Genomic DNA, 18,898 nt, shown 5'->3' with positions numbered 1-18,898 from the left:
AACGTCTTGGTTATCACACGCATTCTTCGTTTATACCCTTTTCCCCTCATGCCGACAGGCAACGGGAGGATCTGAACCTAATGAGGCTTCAGTCAGCGACCATCACTTGACCGGAGGAGCGGGCGAGCCGAGCGACATGACACGCCGATGTTACTGTAACTCGGAACGGTTCAAGCCAGGCAGCAGCCTCGGCGGTTCCCGGCGATGGTGGACTTGGTATTTGGTGGACACATTGACAGTCGGACAGGGAGATGATATGTCGCGTCGTGGCGGTGCTGCGTTGGAGTCACTTGACAAGGCGGCAAGCAACTTGCGCCACCGTCGCTTGCCCCGCCGCGACCGTAACCGTGTCCGTGCCTCCCACGGAGCGGAGCACAGTCCATCTCCGTATCCAGAGTCTCCGGCGCCATTAAGATATCTTCCTCCTCTTTTCACGCTTCTCGCTTAGCTAGCTTCCGCCTAATCCGATTGACCAAAAAGTGAACTCCATTGTCAGTTTGTGGTTACTTGCTACGTTTCCACCTCCTCGAGCGATGGTTATACAGTTATCGCATGCACCCAAATACCTATTCTGACGACTTGGAAAACGGGAGTTGCATGTCAACATCTGTCGTGCATGGGTGTCGATGGGTAGTACTATACGGAGTGCCAGATAGTCGCACTCGTAATCTTTCAGCAATGTTACATTGTAGAGCAGCTTGACTTGCATGTATGAAAGCACGGAACATATATAGCATCTGCTGTACCGACGCATCCTCAAGACAGTGAGAGAAAGAGATTGAGAAGCTTGTACAACTCCAGTTTCGTGATGTGTAGAGGCAGCTCTTGCTGTGCCTAGCATGTTGCTATCCTCTGCTCTTTTCGAAGAGTAGCTATCCTCCTCTGTTCATTCAGAGTTTTCACTTCAGTAAAATGACCTTTTGAAGAAGAGAAACTTCTTTTAGCTTCGCTGTGTACATCCTTGCCCTTTTCCATGTCAAGCATTCACACAAAAGAGGTATTGACTTGTAGGTTTATTCCTCTTTACAACAGTACATTATTGTCGTACTAAGTCGAAGGAAGGTGTGGTCAATTCAAAATCTGTTTGCTTTCCATGGACCCACTTCTAGCTCGTCTTCAAACATCGTCCATTGTTTTCAAAGACTAACCAACCATGCAAGGACAACATAATTAATTTCCTCTATTCTTTACGTTTCGAAAGAGTTTAATTATCTCAAGACCTCCAAGGTTGACGTGTAAAGATTATTATTTTTGTGCATTGTCTACGCGTAAGCATCCTCGTAATCTTACGCCATGTTTTAGACAGGATAGCAGAGAACCCAAAACTACCATACAAAACAAGAAGTTCAGAACATGTGCGTCTCCAAATGTGGTTCCTTTCGGCGGCAACTTTTTTTACTGCAATATCTTTGCTTAGATCAAACGCAGATGAGTAATTAGCCGACGGTATTGGATTCCATTATTGACAGCCATCCATTTGTCGAATCTGCTTGGATCATCAGCGGGATAAAAAGGCCCAGAGCATCAGCTTGTGTGGTGTCTCTTGTCTTGCTTCCACAATTGGGGACACGCGTGTCTAATTCCTGTGATTCCCGGGCAAGGCTAGCTTCCGTCGTTATTAGAGCATCCCCACTCGTTGGCGCTCCCCACGCCCAAATCCGGCGAAATTTTCATCCGGATTAGAGGAAGATTTGGCGTGGGGAGGAGTACATTTCCAGTCGTGTGTTCCCCAAGCGGCGTTTCTCGGGGAAAAAGAGGATGGCTCGGGGAATCCGGACGAAAGAGGAGACACGTGGGCGTGGGCGGTTGGTTTAGCTTCATCCGGAGTCCCCGGGAGACCCCCGGGAAACCGAGGATGGCATGGGGAGTCCGAACGAAAATAGGCTCAAATCCGGACCAAAACGAGGAACCGAGGGCCTGACTGGACTGTTTTTCACCGTCCGGATGAAAAAAAGTGGCCGTGGGGGCTCTGTGGGGAGACGAGTGGAGATGCTCTTAGCAACAAAGGGTTCGTCTATTAATATGGAAACATATTGTCTACTAGGGTGCAGCGACAATGGCACATGCAAGTGCTGAATCTTCGCTTCTTTTGGGGCAAATGATCAATTCCATACCTGAAAAGTGGTTTTTTTTTTTTACGGTTTCAGAAGAAAATAAGCACTTTCCGTGGGGAAACAATATGATCCACATCTGGAAAAGATGAAGGCATTGACTTTGCCAGGCTACAGCACCCATCACGTCCCTGATACGCCAGCGCATAGAAAAAGAAGAACTTGCCTCCTAACTAAATCTCAATGCTTGGTTGTAAGGGTTTGTCTACAAAACAATGACATAAACATCATATATATGCTGCAAATAACATTGCTATATTGATATAATAAACTTTGAAATACATATATGTTTCTCACGTACCGATAACTCATTTGCATATTGGTGTGCTAGGGACTCCAAGTTATGCAAAAAGAGATAATTTAGTTTGTGATTTCCGATGGCTTCTCATACAATTCCTTGCTTATGTTTAGGCTTTCAAACGATCCATCTCGTCATGACTTGCTCGTGAGGTTGGTCAGGGGCGTGTGACTTGTAACACGTGTCGGTCACGATCAAAAGTTCCTCTATTTGGGTTCTCATATATTTTCACCACATCTTGAGTTTACATCATGTATTTTAGTGTTTTGGGTATATTCAATAGAGTCTCCTCTATTTGGGTTATAACTCCGAGTGAAAGATTAGTTGTATTTGCCTACTTTGGATTTCAGGAAGCTCTCAAAACTCGAATGGGCCTAGGATTTTTGCCACAACAACTATTTTTGGGAAATACAATACGCGGTGACGAAGGAGTTCCACAGAAGACCGAGGAGCTGCCTGGTGGGGCCCATGATGTGGCTAACCTTCTAGGCTAGGCCTTGTGGGCCCACTGCTGCCTAGGCCGCCTGATTGCCTCAATTCCAACTCCTATGTCTTCTCTTGACCTAAAACCACCTATAAAAGGACGGGACCTTTCGATTTCGAGAGGAGGCAAACGCAAACATAGAAACCATGTAAAATAACTAGAACCACCAAAGATTAGAGGGGAAAGCCATCAGAGTCACCCCCGGTTTTTTCCTTCAACTTCTCCAACACCATATTCATCATTTGCATGATGAAGACGATGGGATTCGCATCATATAAAGAAAATTGCACGGCTACGAACAAAACGAGATCTAATCTACGAGAGCCAAGATTCAATCTACAAGATGTAAGTAGCAAGAGTGAGATTGAGATCTACATACGCTTGTAGATCGCTAAGAGGAAGCGTAAAACCGCTGTCGATGTAGTCATACTTTGTTCGCGGTCGAATCCGATCTATGCCGCAACGAGGGGCGCCTCCAAGTTATGCACACATGCATCACAAATGTCTCCTCCTTCTTGATCTAGCAATTATGGTGGAGAGGTATATGGGATTTAAAACCAGCAGCGATGGCGGTGGTGTTGATGGTGGAGAGCTCCGCGGGCAGGGCTTCACCTACGCGCAAGAGGGAGAGAAGGAAGAGGAAGGTGTCAGGAGGGGGCAAGGGGACGCGACTTGTATGCCTCTTGGGGCGCCCCTTGCCCTACTTTTATAGGCGGAGGGGCCTCCTAGGTTGGCCAAGGCTGCCTGCCACGTTTGGGAGGAGTCCAAGTAGATTAAGAGAGGAGTCCTACGAAAACAAGGTTTCCCTTTCCTATTCGGGTTGTCCTAGGTGGCGAACGTCTTTCCCCCTAAGCCATCGTGATGTAGCCGACCTGAGGTCACCTTGGACTCTTATGTATTTATCGGGAACCTTCCCAACATTCTAGGTCCTTCCACAACTTTCTAGAACCTTCTGATACCTTCCGAGAAACCATTCTGGACACTCTAGGAACCACTCGAGACACATTTGGGCTCATTTGGGACCCTAAAATAGACTTTTCATATATGAATCTTATTTTCTGGACCATTCCAAAGATCTTTTTGATCTCATGGATGCCATCCAAGACTCCAAACAATATTCGGTTCCACCATATATAAGATCCCATAACTACTCTAGTGATGTTGAGCGTTAAGTGTGTGACCCTAAGGGTTCGGGAATATGTGATCATGATCGAGACCACTTCTATGATTAATAATAAACAGCGGGATCTGAATGACATAACGATTCCCACACATTCCATGAAGATCTTCATCGGCCGAACCACGATGTCAAGGATTCAAATAATCGCATATTCCATTCCATTTGTTTCGTAATATTTTATTTGCCCGAGATTCGATCATCGGTATCACTATACCTAGTTCAATCTCGTCACAACAAGAACTCTTTACTTGTACCGTAACACATCACTTACTTGTGGCTGCGAGAGCGCATGAAAAACACCCAGGTGCACCGTGAAAAATCATCAATGAATAAGATATAGTATCGATGGCCCCCTTTCGAAGCGAAGGGAGCCGGATCCCAAACATCTGAATGGACTAAATCGAACGGTCGCCGAGAGACGGACACACTAGTAGGATAGGGAAGCTGAATCTGTTTGCCTAACCTACAACCCTGACAGTGTAACGACTCATCTCCAGAGACAGACCCCAGAAGGCCACGATGAACCAAAGACGACAGGCGAGAGTCACAAAGGTGACCAAGACAATGATGCCACTGCTGAAAAGAGCCGGTGACAGAGGCAATAACCGGAGGAGAACTGGCAGATGAAGTGGTAGTGGAAGGAACACGAAGCCAGTCTAACTCCCAAAGCCCCGGAGACTTACGGCTACGAGGGCCAGCTCCAACCAGGGCCTGTGTGCGACGATCCTGAACCGCACAAGACTCAGCGTCAAGAATGACGCGACAACCAGAATCGGTGAGCTGGCTAGCAGAGAAAAGGTTCATCTGAAGGCGAGGAACATGAGAAACATCAGGGACAGAGAAAGAGGGAGTAGAAAGGGTGCCTCAACTAGAAACGGGAATAGAGGTACCATCAACCGTGACAACACGGACAGTAGAAAGAAGAGACCGAAGAGCAGACAGAATAGAGGACTCAGAGGTCATATGAAAGGAAGCTCCGGAATCCAGATACCACGGGGACGTACCTGACTGTGTAGAAAGTGGTGGTCGCGCAAGTGCGCGAAGAGCCGAGCCACGTAACCAGCAGCGCCCGGCGAGGAAGAGTCCGTAGTAGCGAGCGGACCACGAAGACCCCCGAGTGTCCCGATCGAGAGTGCAACCGCAGAAGATCCTGAAGAGCCAGCTCGGCGACGATCCCGGAACCGCGGACGTAAACCGGGATCCCGCGTCCAGCAGGTGGAGGAAGTGTGGCCAACCTTGCCACGAGAGGTGCAATGAGGACGAGGGCGGAGACTCGGACCGCGAGGCTGCTGACGTAAACTGGAATCCCAAGCATCAAGCAGGCAGTGAAGCTGTGCTATCTCATGCGCAGAGAGGGGCGCGATTGGAGAGGTCGACATACAATCAGGTGCCGACGAGGAGCTATCACCCACACGCACAGAGGCCACCAAAGGGCGCGACATATAGCAACACGTCATAACCACGTGAAGAGGCCGCGAAAGTCGATGTAGAGCGGCAGGCCGATGTAGACGGAGTCGACGAAGCGCGGCCATAACCGCGGGAAGAGGCCGCAAAAGTCGATGTAGAGCGGCGGGCCGAAGTAGACGAAGTCGACGAAGCGCGGGCAGAGCCGCATGAAGAGGCCGCAAAAGTCGATGTAGAGCGGCAGGCCGAGGGAGACAAAATCGGCGAGCGCGGCCGAGCCGCGGGAAGAGGCCGCGAAAGTCGGTATAGAGCGGCGAGCCGACGTAGACGGAGTCAGTGAAGGGCGGGCAGAGCCGCGTGAAGAGGCCGCAAACGGCGACGAAGAATGGCTAGCCGTCATACACGGAGGCAGCGGACAAAGACCAAGTACCGAAGGGAGGCCCAAAGATAAGGCGGGATCAGCAGAAGAAGACATCGGATAACAACAGCTGACGACAGTATTTTTTTTCTGTTTTTTCGCTCTTTTTTTTACCTCGGACGTAAGTCAACTAGACAAGAAACGGCCGCTCCGATCGAGAACAGAGCGGGCGAGGCTGGAGGCGGCCGAGCGGGAGCAGAGAGATCGGCCACGCGGGAGCAGAGAGGCGGCCGAGCGGGAGAAGATCGATCCCGGCGCTGCTGTGGCGCGGGCGGGGCAGCGGGAGCCCGTCGGGCGGCGAGCCGGCTCCCACGGGAGGAATCGATCGACGGGGAGCAGGGGAATCGGGCCAGGAGGAATCGGGCCAGAGGGATCGGTGAGCGGGAGCAGGGGATTCTCCCAGATCGGGCGAAATCGATCTGCGAGCAGGAGAGCCAGGAAGAATCGGCCAACACGAGCGGGGGCAGGGAGAGCAGATATCGGAATCGGGCGGCGAGGGGCCTGGCGTCCAGGCAGAGGACGACAACGGACGGGAGATTGGAACAAGCAACGTCGGCGGCCGGGGAATAGAGGATCAATTTAGCTCTGATACCATGTTAGAGTAATATGCTTGTTGTAATACCAGGGGCCAAAGGCGACAATATATAGTACATGTACATGTGCACATATGCAGAAAGCCCCCTAACATATGGGAAAACTACAATATACAGATATATACATCTAACACTTGCAAGCGATATAGAATGCGTGATACCTGACCAGGCCCTGAGTATATCTATCTGTTACGCGGATGGATAAATCCCACTCTAGATACATACCACCCAACAAGTAATTTCTAAGATATGCAAAGACGCTTTGATGATCACCCAACTACGAGGTGACGTTTGATGCCCCCAAAGTATTCTTCCGGTACAAGAGAGTAGCATAGTCTCATAGTCTAAGGATTGATATATTCGACATTAGAAAGCAACATCAATTTAAACATAGACATTGTCTAATTGCTTCGCTTAGTTCAGTCTTGTCCATCATGTCATTCTCCTAATGACATGACCCCGTTGTTAATTGACAACACATGTCTATGGTTAGGAAACGTTAACCATGTTAACCAACGGACTAGTCTAGTAGAGGCTTACTAGGGACACGTTGTTGTTTACAAACCACACAAGTATTAATGTTTCCGTTTAATACAATTCTAGCATGGATTATAAACATTTATCATGAACAATGAAATATAATAATAACCTTATTATTATAGGACATATTTCCAACAGTCTAGAGTCAATAAAGATGACCTCGTTTGTTCCAGTTATCATGTGTGATATTCAACATCATGTCAAAGTATCTAAAGTGACACTCTGTGCATCTACGGTAGTGCAACCACTTCCATCTTAGCATGTGGAGTTTCTCTTATTAGGAGAGTATTAGTGAGATGTGTTGCATCATCTCTAAGTTAGGACATGATGCATATATGAATGTCAATCAAACACTATTTAAGTTGAATTGATATTAACTTTCCTAGAAAAGCTATATTGGTGTCATCATGTTTATGAGAGAGCAGTTAAGTGAACCCATGAACCCCCAATCCATTTTGAGCATACAACACCTTTTACTTTACTATACTTTTTTGCACTTTTTTGCACTTATTTATTCCGAAGATACAAATAAATTTTCGGTACTTGCATATTCAGTTTGCACGCTAGATTCATCACATCAAAATTGTTTCTACAACCATTGGATTTGCATTTGTTTTATTTACTTTATTTTGGTTAGTTTTTTCATCTTGCTTACACATCGTGTTCTTGACAACCACTATGGTGGAGTTGGGACACAAGGCCATCTATTCTTGTTTTGTAAGTTGATAAACGAGGGAAATGAGAGGGAACTGCTATTTCCCTGAGATTTCGATTGCTCGAGTCACCCTTGTGGGGAAAAGCCCGTTTGCTACAACACTCCGTGCTTGGAGTCCCAACGAGTTAGTGAAACATAGTTTGTTTCCATTTACAAAACAAAGTGGAGAATGCTAACAATACAAATGTTGAGCTCTCTATGAATGACATGATCAAGCTACTCACACACAACCCTCTCTTGATAGTGCGGCAATCAAACCTATGATCTGGTCTCCATACAAATACATTGAGACCTGTAAAACTAGGCACACATAGCCATGTTATACCTTTGCATTGTGTATTCATCTTGATCTTGAAGCCGCTTCACTTGACCATTATTTCTTGGCGGAGACACACATTTAGCTCTCCATAAACCAGTAGGGGTGGTTCCATTAAACCATATATATTCACATGTACATTATCACCAAATTGACGACAAGTTCCAAGCATATAATCTTTCTGAGATGCTCATCTTGAACTTTCCCTTCACAACCTTGTTGATTATCACCAATTGATGTCATCCTCTTATGGACTCTATATAAACATTGTTTTGATGTACGTATATGGAAAGATACCTATACCACACAAAAATAGAAGCACGTAGCTCATGGCTTAGTTCACAAAACACAACTGTCAAACACTTACCATACAAAGGTATTATTTGATCCTACACGGTATGTCATTTATACTTTATGTGTTGACCAACTTGAATCCATATGTCCTCGTTCGACTTGGCCAAACTTATATCTTATCATTCCCTACCAAAATATCTTGAGATGCATAAATAATTCTTCTGCTTGACACATAATCTAGAGCATGTCTTATTTGAGTTCCACACAAGAACTCTATCTTCTTTTTCTTTCTTCTTCTTTCTTCTTCTTTCGACATTTAATCCAACATATATGGTCTTCAACACTGCCCACTTAAAAGTCATCCATCAAATACAACTCAATGAATAAATAGTCCATCAAAATTATCATTAATTATCAGAACCAAACACATTTAATATTTGTTGGAGCAGAGTGATATCTATCTCCGTAGTTTTGAGGTGACAAGTCGCCTCACACCGTGTTTGATCAAAGCCTGAAAAAAACATAACAAGAAGCTCAAGTAACCTCCACTATGATGTACGATTTGGGTACGTTGATGAAAACTACATGCAAATATGTTATTTTGGAAAATAGGGAAAAGAATGTCGAAATGGAGTTCAAACCCTGAACCACGATATTCAACATTTAGTTCCAAATCGCTTTGGTACTTGATTGTCTCTTTCATTGCGGGATAGTTTACTGTTATTATACTTGTTTCACATACCAGTATTTTGTCATGATATCTTGGTTTTTTTTTTTTTTTGAGCGTTCGTCATGATATCTTGGTATTCAAATGTTGAATGGATGCGGGCCCAGCCCAGCGATATTGATGGAGGAAAATGCAGTGGAGAGGGGGGCCTCGAGCGGCAGCTTTGCCGTCCAAGAGTTGTATATTTGCGATGCATGGAGTGTATATCTTTCTTCTCACAAATATTTTAGCAGCACTTGTCTAGCACTTGTCTTGTACAGCGATCCTAAGACTCTCCTTATAATTATCGACCCGGTGACATGGACAATATATATCTCGAGTGGACTTTCATCAAGGTCAAGGCTCTCAAATCTGTCTAGCTAGTAACAAAAATAAGCAGACACAAAGACAATTCTAAGTAATCCAACTGTCGCTAACATAAACATAGTCTAAGCTTGCGCCAGGACACGGCCGTTTACATATAAATAAAAACGGTGTCACGGCTCCATGCATTGCAGGGGATGGCAACGCCTATCCAGTACCAGCACCATCCGTGGGCCCGCTGTCAGCACCTGGACCAGAAGTCCAGAACGCAGCTAGCGTCCGGTGAAGTACCCCATGTGGACGGCGAGGCGTGAGACGAAGAGGTTTTGTCACGGACGGTGAGGACGAGAGGATGATTAAGCGCTTGGTAAACTTCAGCCCCGTACGTAGCGGCCAATCGAGGATATGTTATGTTAAACAAAGAGAAGAGATAGAAAACGCCGTAGGGTCTGTAACATGTTTTTGGCGCGTCCTGTAACACGGCGACAACGGCGGCTCCACCGGTGGCGCAGACGCGCCAAGAGAGCCAAGGGAGGAGGAAGACGACGACGCTGTGCCTCCGCGTGCGTCCACGTCGATCGCCACAGGCTAAATCCAGCTTTTCACTCTGCCGCGTAGGCGTCGACAAAACATATGCGGAAATCGCACGCGCGCCCACTGGTTTCGCTCGCCTCGCCTCGTCTTATTTTTATTTTCAAAACAAAACACGCTATAAAATTAGATGCCCACAAATACATATATACATACACTTATCCATATGAACGTACGCTCGCACCTTATCTCTACGAGCACTTTCGAGAGTTGAGTATGAGAGATTGATTCACCGGGTCTTTAGAATGATGGAGTTATCACAGACGCCTCAGTATCGATGAAAAATATTCAGTCTTTACAAGACATCAAAGTGTCACACATGTGGATTGATCTCACTGCTCTCCCAACCATTCAATCACAAACTGATTCTCCGCCTCGTCTTAACTTTAACCTTAACCCAGAAGCCAAAACGCTAGCTGATAGAGTAGCCAAAACCCACGCACACTCCATGGAAATTGGCTTCGGCCAGGAGGGGCAAAACAACAAGACACAAGAGTGCAGTTCCTCTCGCGACAAACCGAGTCGGGCGAGGGCGGAGGTTTGCAGCACCTAATCTACTTGTTTAAGCACTTGGCCATGGCAGCCAATGGCGCCTTCACGCCGGCCAAAAATGCCGTAAAAAGTCTACTGCAACAAGACAACAACAACGGTGTAGCTAGCCGCATAGGCGTGGACCATCGCCGCCCCGATCGACACATGCAACCACCACCACATCACCGAGGCGCAACAATGCAAACTAAGATTGGATGACTCACTCACTCTCTCTCTCTCTCTCTCTCTTGTCCTGGTTTTCCAGCCGTCCGGCCGAAAGATGCAAAGAAAAACCTGACGTACCACGGACCAGCCATTGGGCTGGACCATGCCGGCCGGTTCAGGACAAGGCCGACGCTATTGCTGCTACAATAGCCATGGACCCTGAAAAAATTTCGGTGATCGATCGATTACAGTACGGCCACTTGTGCTCCCACTAATTCCCCAATCCCCAGGGATGCAAGCCGCACATACCTGGATGCATGCATGAGCATGACCCAAGTTGCAGGGCAGGGAGGCCTAGATTTGCTCACGCGTAACATGGCATGTTGCACCTATCTTTCCAAGATAATGATCGAGGACTACTATACGCAGGTCCATATTGCTATTCCCAGTGTGCATCTGCTCCAAAAGAGAGGCTCCTGGATAGGTTGGGTGAGGCTAGCCATACTTGATATGGATATCACCACCCAAGTGTGCAAATGATTAAGTCGTTGCTGGATTGGGCAACCAAAACAGCCTACCAAGAGACTGAGATATGTATGTGGATCAGGAAGACAGTCCATTGTCTCCAAAAGTGATCCTGGTTTCAAGCAAAGCTTCTTCCCGCCCGCTTCTTTACGGCCGCTTAGCTACAAACGCCTGCTTGTTTTTAATTTATTCACACAAATGCAACAAGGGCGGCGAGGTGCAGAGCACCTTGCCTTCTTGGACCCTCTTAAGAGTTGGCTAGTACTAACCTCGACAAACTAGATTCCACCTAACATGATTTTACATGTAGCTAGCTAGCTTGACGAGGTTCAATTTTTTTTCCCTGAGAGCATCTCTAACTAAATTTTTAAAAATGGCATATAGGACATCTTGGAAAAAACAATTATGCTCCAACTGGTGTAAACCAAAAAAAAAAATAGCTGTCATATAGGACACCATAGGCAAAAAAGAAAAACTGAGCTCCAACGGGTGATATAAACCAAAAAAAATGGAGCCAAAAATATTAATGCGACTGGTGTTGTATATTGCAGCGCCGAAGGGGTGTTGTAAAACAAAATGGGGCACCCCATGCACCAGCTGTCACTTTATCGTTTTCCTTTTTCTTCCGGCTCACAACAATCTAGACTGCACCGATGAAATTCTAGCACTGGACGGGCCATTCCGGCCCTCCCCCAGCCCTCACATCCCTCTCATGACGTGGCGGCATATATAGGTGTGGCTGCGGCGCCTTTCCTCTCGTCTCCCGCTGTGGGCGCGCGACGTGGTGGCTTGAGGACGTGCATGAATTCCTCCTCGCCCCCATCCTCAGCGCTGCTCCACGCGGTCTTCGTCCCCATCCCCGCCCCATGTGATGTTGCAGGCGGAGTTCCTCCCCGCCCCCAACCCTAGGGGTTCTGCACACGGTTGTCTACGCGGCCATTGTCTCTGCACTCGGCGCCGGTGCCCGCCTCGGAGGCCTCGTTCGCGTCCCATCGGTCCAGTGCGAAGGGCGGTGGGCGGCTCGAAAGGTTGTGGCGCTTGAGATCGATGGGGAATTTGAGAGTAATTTAGAGTTCGTTGTTTGAATCCATTCATAACATGGGACGATTGGAAGTAATTTGGGTGTAATTTGGATTGTTGTGTGTAATTGTGGCAAGTTAGTGCCTTTTTTTAAAGGACTGCACAAGTGCCCTGGGTTGTTGAAAATTTTGATATCCTAAAAAGTGGCAAGATACAAAAAACACACTAGTACAAAAGCCGTTGTTTCTTACGGGGGCCCTAAGATGCACCACACCTTGTTCTAACCCTTGAAGGATGACAAAACCACCACTGGCCCATCGAAGGAAGACATGATTATGAAAGTTCTCAAGGCCATCTTTGATATTTGCAAAGCTTCATATGAGATGTGAGGCAAGGTTAATGCTAGGTCCAAGAAGGTCAAAAGGAGTTTGAATGAGGAACTGAAGGCCGACAGACAATGTGTGGATGAAGGCTCCGAGATGGTCGATATGACTCTGAATACACTGAGTTTCCCAGCCGGGGTGATAAGGATGATGGTTCCCCCGCCACACATATAGTTGGTGAAAAAAATGTCGATTGTTAGTTATTTCCTGCATGTGTATGGAGATAATTGTTGTTTAAATTTTTGTAATATATTTGTTGTACTCATAATTTGTTTTCTATATGTATGAAATAGATGCAACTAAAATTTATGCTTGCTGAACAACGGTGGTGCTGAAGCAGGGAATTTTAGAAAAAAAAGGCCAGGGATTATTGTGTTTGCATTTATGCCCAATATATGATTCGAAGTCACCAGGTTCTTCGGACCAAAAGACGGGCCGGTACCCCGGATCATGTTCCAGGTCTTTTCTACTCCTGATATCCGCACTAACGTCTGGCGATATAACCGCCCATCAGCATTGCTATTTTGCTACGACGGGTTGGCAGTATGTTAGAGACTCAAAGTCAATTCTAATAAAACCGGGGTGACAGACGACTAGCTTGTCCAAACAGGGGTTTAAGCCCACTAGGGACATGTGGTCTAAAACTGCTTCTTGGAGATGCTCCTATGATTTATCACGGCCTTTACCGGCCGATCGAATCATCCTTAACATATCAAACTGTTCGTTTGCATCTAGCTAGTATATTCAATTACGTTGTGTCTCTCCTCCAAATTCTAGTATTGGTCGAAGGCGCATCAAATTCTATCAACTAAACCGAGCCATAGCAAAATTGTACTTTTCTATTTGCTACCTTTTTTTAGAATATCCCTTTTCAGTGTACATTAAAGCTGTACGTATTTTGCTATTAACAAGTACAAGATGACAGAACAACAGATGGGTATACAAAAAAAACCAAGACGGCCCCATTGTTTTATCAAACGGGCATTATGATAGTGCACTTCGTATTTTAGTCCCCTTCCGTTAGCTGCAGCCTGCACGACGACGAGATATGGTGTGATGCTGCTATGCCAAATTTTGAATTTGCGCAGACTTTAGTATGTTGAGTCGATATTATCAAGTTGACCTCAAAATCTAGCTGTTTATAGTACAGTGCTAATAAACAGCCTGCAGTGGACTTTGTTTGTCTCTTCTCTTTTAAGCCTGCAATGGTGGTTGTCAACGCACCCTTCAGGATTTTTGTATAGAAGAAGCCATTACAGTATGAGTTGACCATAGAGGTCGGAGGGTAAAGTTAAATGCGATATTAAGGGTCATTTTGTTTTAAAAAAAGATGTTTAGATCTCATCCTGGGCATCGAAGGGATGTATATACGGCTATAATTTATATTTTATTTGACAAAGGTGTGGCAAAAGCAAACATCAAGACAACCTGAAGCTACCTGCACATACTCCCTCCATTCTGAAATGCTCTATATTTTAGACCTAAAATTTGTTGTGAATTAATCTACGTTTTAACTTTTAGTCAACAAAAACATAGAAAACGAAGCGGTTCTACTTTATCTATTGGATGTCCTATTTTCAATATAGCTTGAATTGGTTGAAAGTAGAACTAATAAATACACTACTAATTTATCTGATTTTTTTTCTAAAATGTAAACTGAAATGGAACGGAGGGAGCAAAACCTACAAACCCAACAACATGAAAGATCATGCCATCAGGTTCTTATGTTTTGAGATCAACAAAAAAAAATCCCCACCAGACAGCATCATCCGGTCACCCTATGATGAACTAGGAGCACACATTCGGTCCAGCAAAGCCACATCGATCACCTCTGGTGCAAACGGTCTAGAAGCCGTCAACAACATCAAACCATCGAGCCATCTACAAAGCAGAGATCCATATAGTTTTCGTCAGGTCTACCGCCGACGCCGCCAGGACGCACCAGATCGACCATGTAACAGCTATGTTCAACTCAAAGCAGACATTGTAGCAATGTCCTCTCTAGTATAGTAAAATAAGCTGCACAGGGTGGCATCGATGCCAATTCGTGAGCAGCAAAGCTCTTCAACGACATTTCCTGAATAAGTTGGAAGAGTCCGTTTTTAGTTTTTCAGCATAACGGTTGTAGGTCAAGCACAAACAAGTGAACCACTCAAACCTTGCGCGGGCCTGCATGTGTGAAGATCAATTTTCTATGGCCATGCCTGTGGTCCAGTTTTGTTGATATGCCATGTCTTTGAGGTAGAGTTATGTCCTGGTCATGACAAAATGTATCCATCCGGTCAAGAATCTTTGGCAACCCCTCTTTGTAAAATTTGAATAACCGACAAAGACAATGTTTAATGAAATTAACTACTTGTGTCAACATGGTTTATCGCCTCAAACCAGTGACGCTAGTAAGGAGAAAGTATGTAACCGAAGCAAGGGACAAAAAAAAAAGTTGATGAAGAAAAGAAAATTTATTGCTGGTATAAGTGCATATGGTCGTCCTATGGGCAGAAATACGGTTGCGTCCTCCCCTTGTCCGTTTGGAAGGGGAGCAAACCTAGCAGGTCGACGCATTTTCCTTTTTTTTCACCGTCATGGACATCATCGCATTAATGACTACATGTCCCGTCGACCAACTGCCCCGCTAGCATTCCACGTGGCTGCTGGTTTCCCGCCCTGGACCGTGGCTATATAGAGGGATGGCGCCGCGGCGGTGGACGACATGCTAGAGCTAGCAAGCACCAATGGCAGACCACAACTCCGCCTGGATCCACCTTAGCGAAATGGCGCACCTGCTTCCCACACAATGCCGACATGGTCGAGCACGCCATGACGAAGGCGTACGACGTGATGGAGAGCACGATGTACATTGAGCAACAGCAGCGCGAGGAGCAGTACGGGCTGTACATCGCGGGGCTAAGGGAGAAGGCAGAGGCCGTGACACGGGAAGAGGCAGTGTGGGAGGAGGTAGAGCGGGCTGAGGCGGCAACAAAGGTGGAGATATTGGCACGGGCGACAACGTTGAGGACCCAGACCGACGCAAGCAGGCAGCGCTGGTGGTGGTGCATGCTGCAATGGTGGTCGTGCAACTCGACGATGCTGCCGCGTAGGTGGGTGTGAACCTCGACGATGACCCGAACGTCACTTATGTGTATTGGGGTCTGCTCTCATCGTTCGGGACCGCCCAGCGCGACGAGACAGCTCATGGTTGTCGAGGTTCAAGCCTTGGCGAGCAGGCACGCGGTCGTGTTGGTCTCCTAAGCGGCACCGCAGCAGACCACCTTGCGGCAAACAAGAGGGTGGTGAGGCGAGGTGGAGCCGGCATACAGACATGGACCAAGAAACCAAAACTAGGGGGGAGGGGGTTGTTTACTTAACCGCTAGAGATGGCCTAAGACTACCCACAATGGGAGTATCATAGGTAGTATCATGCATGTCATGTAGGCAAAAATCTTATGTGGCACATCAATTAATGAGGAGAGAGGTGAGACTAGTATCATAACACGTAAAACTAGAAATTTTAGTGGCAAACACATCATGTACACATATTTGCATTGAGATTTTACAAAACATTAAATTTAATAAAATTATGATATTAATTAATGATACTATGCATTGTGGTGTTGTATCATAAAATAGTATTATATATATAAGATTAGTATATGATACTTCCCATTGTAACTAGTCTAAGTACATGCAGCAGAAGTGGGTGTCTAAATTAATGGGTGTCTAAATTAATGGCGGTGTTGAAGGTGCAGGTACAAGTAAGAAATGGAAGATAATTCACACGGACGGCTTCAGAGTTGATGGATACAGGAACAACGACAAAGGCCACCCAAAGCAGGAAGCGTCAAAAAGAGTGGGAGAAAAAGGCATAAACACACGAGGCAGCAGCGATACCCAGCTAGCCGATGCCGATGCCGAGCCTTCCTCCCGTCTCCTCTGGGCAGCTGCCCGCCTATATAAAGTGCTCCGCCGCGCTTCCCAATCCCCCGCGCGCTGCACACACAGCTCCACCAACCAAACAAACCTCGCCTCCGTCGGGGGGACAAAACGCTCGCCCCTTCTCTCTCTCTCCCTACAATAAATCCGCCTACTACTTTGATTCATCACTACGCCGTAAATTGCCCGGCTGTTACCCGCGCAACGCCGTAAATCTCCCCGCGATCGAAACCGCACGCACGAGCAGGAGCAGAGCACTCTCCTCTGTTTTTCCGCCATGACGACGACCGCCACGTCCTGCTCAGGCGCCACGGCAGATGACTCGTCGCATGGCTGCTGCCTCATCGTCGCCCCCTTGCTCGACAAAGCGGCCGGGGAGGTCGTCATCCCGGTGGCCGCGGACGAGGCGGCGCCGGTGCTCACGTGCAAGCCGCCGGGCCGGCTCGCCAAGGCGGTGAAGGAAGCCTGGTCCGTGTCCCTGGGCATCGCGATGCCCATGATGCCGCCGCTGTCCGCCACCGCGGCGCAGGACGAGGCGCGCTCCATCCTCGCCCTCGCATTCCCGATGATCCTCACGGGGCTCCTCCTCTACCTCCGCTCCATGATCTCCATGCTCTTCCTCGGCCGCCTCGGCGGGCTGGCCCTCGCCGGCGGCTCCCTCGCCATCGGCTTCGCCAACATCACGGGCTACTCGGTGCTCTCCGGCCTCGCCATGGGCATGGAGCCCATCTGCGGCCAGGCGTTCGGGGCCGGCAACCACTCGCTCATCGGCCTCACCGTGCAGCGGACGGTGCTGCTCCTCATCGCCGCCGCGGTGCCCATCGGCGGGCTGTGGATGCACATGCGCCCCCTCCTCCTCCTCTGCGGCCAGGACGCCGCCATCGCCGCGGTGGCCGAGACGTACATTCTCGCGTCCCTGCCCGACCTCCTCCTCCAGGCATTCCTCCACCCGGTGCGGATATACCTCAGGATGCAGTCCGTGAACCTGCCGCTCACCGTCTGCGCCGCGCTGGCCATCGCCATCCACCTCCCCATCAACTACGTGCTCGTCACCGTCCTCGGGCTGGGAATCAAGGGCGTGGCAATGGCGTCCGTGCTGGCCAACCTGAACCTGCTCCTCCTGCTGCTCGGCTACATCTTCTTCACTGGCATCCACAGGCGCACGGGCGGCTTCGCGCTCTCCGCCGAGAGCTTCTGCGGCTGGGGCGAGCTGGTGACCCTAGCGGTACCCAGCTGCGTGAGCGTGTGCCTCGAGTGGTGGTGGTACGAGATCATGATCCTGCTCTGCGGGCTGCTGCTCAACCCGCAGGCCACCGTGGCGTCCATGGGCATCCTCATCCAGACCACCTCGCTCATCTACATCTTCCCCTCCTCCCTCAGCTTCGGCGTCTCCACCCGCGTCAGCAACGAGCTGGGCGCGGGGCGGCCGGACGAGGCCAGCCGCGCCGCCACGTCGGGGATCATGCTCGGCTTCGCGTTCGGGGCCTTCGCCTCCATCTTCGCGTTCCTGGTGCGGGACGTGTGGGCCAGCATGTTCACGGCGGACCCGGCGATCGTCGCGCTCACGGCGTCGGTGCTGCCGATCCTGGGCCTCTGCGAGCTGGGCAACTGCCCGCAGACCACCGGGTGCGGCGTGCTGCGCGGCAGCGCGCGGCCCAAGGACGCCGCCAGCATCAACCTCCGGTCCTTCTACCTGGTGGGCACGCCCGTGGCGCTCGTGCTGGCATTCTGGTTCCACTACGACTTCACGGGACTCTGGTTCGGCCTCCTGGCGGCGCAGGCCACCTGCATGGTGCGCATGCTGCTGGTCATCGGCCGCACCGACTGGGCCGCCGAGGCCAAGCGGTCGAAGCAGCTCACCGGGTCGCCGGCGGCGGCAGCCGACGACGAGCCGAAAGTCGGCGGCGGCGCAGACGAGAAGTCGCGCCTGCTTCTCGACGCAGCAGAAGATCGGTGCTGAGAGCTACCCGCGCGCGCGCGCGCGTGCGTTAATTGTGTTCTACTACAGTACCCTCTTTCTTTTCTTTCTTTCTCGAGGAAAGAGGCGTGCTGGCTGACAGGGTGCCAATTTTGTTCCGCATTTGCTAGTGTAGCGAGCGAGCGAGGGAGCCCATTGTAAAGATTTTATTTACTGATGATGAAGATGATTGCTAGTAGTGTTACGGAGACGTACGGAAAACATCAGGAAGTTTTCAGACAGAATTGAAGAAGAGGAACAATCCGTTCACTGTTTCGCTTTTGCTCCCCAGCCGGGCGGGTCGGTGTCTGGTCCAGGGAGGCCGGCCGGCCGGCCGCGTGACGACCCGGTCGCCGGCGCGCGCAAGGAGGCATGGGCCAAAACGCCAGTCGCACGGACGGTGGCTTCGCTAG

At 48.8% G+C, this 18,898-nt stretch overlaps 1 protein-coding gene across 1 annotated transcript; it reads left to right on the top strand.

The window, feature by feature from the left end:
• Window positions 1-16,585: 16,585 nt before the first annotated feature.
• On the top strand, window positions 16,586-18,690 carry LOC124676085 (protein DETOXIFICATION 49-like). The gene has a single exon (XM_047212168.1). It carries the CDS (start codon window positions 16,806-16,808, stop codon window positions 18,486-18,488), a length of 1,683 nt encoding a protein of 560 aa, XP_047068124.1. The 5' UTR covers window positions 16,586-16,805; the 3' UTR covers window positions 18,489-18,690.
• The last annotated feature ends 208 nt before the right edge of the window (window positions 18,691-18,898 follow it).

This window comes from Lolium rigidum, chromosome 7, assembly GCF_022539505.1.
Source record: "Lolium rigidum isolate FL_2022 chromosome 7, APGP_CSIRO_Lrig_0.1, whole genome shotgun sequence".
In the NCBI taxonomy this organism is placed as follows: domain Eukaryota; kingdom Viridiplantae; phylum Streptophyta; class Magnoliopsida; order Poales; family Poaceae; genus Lolium; species Lolium rigidum.
This window is presented reverse-complemented; position numbering and strand designations above follow the sequence as displayed.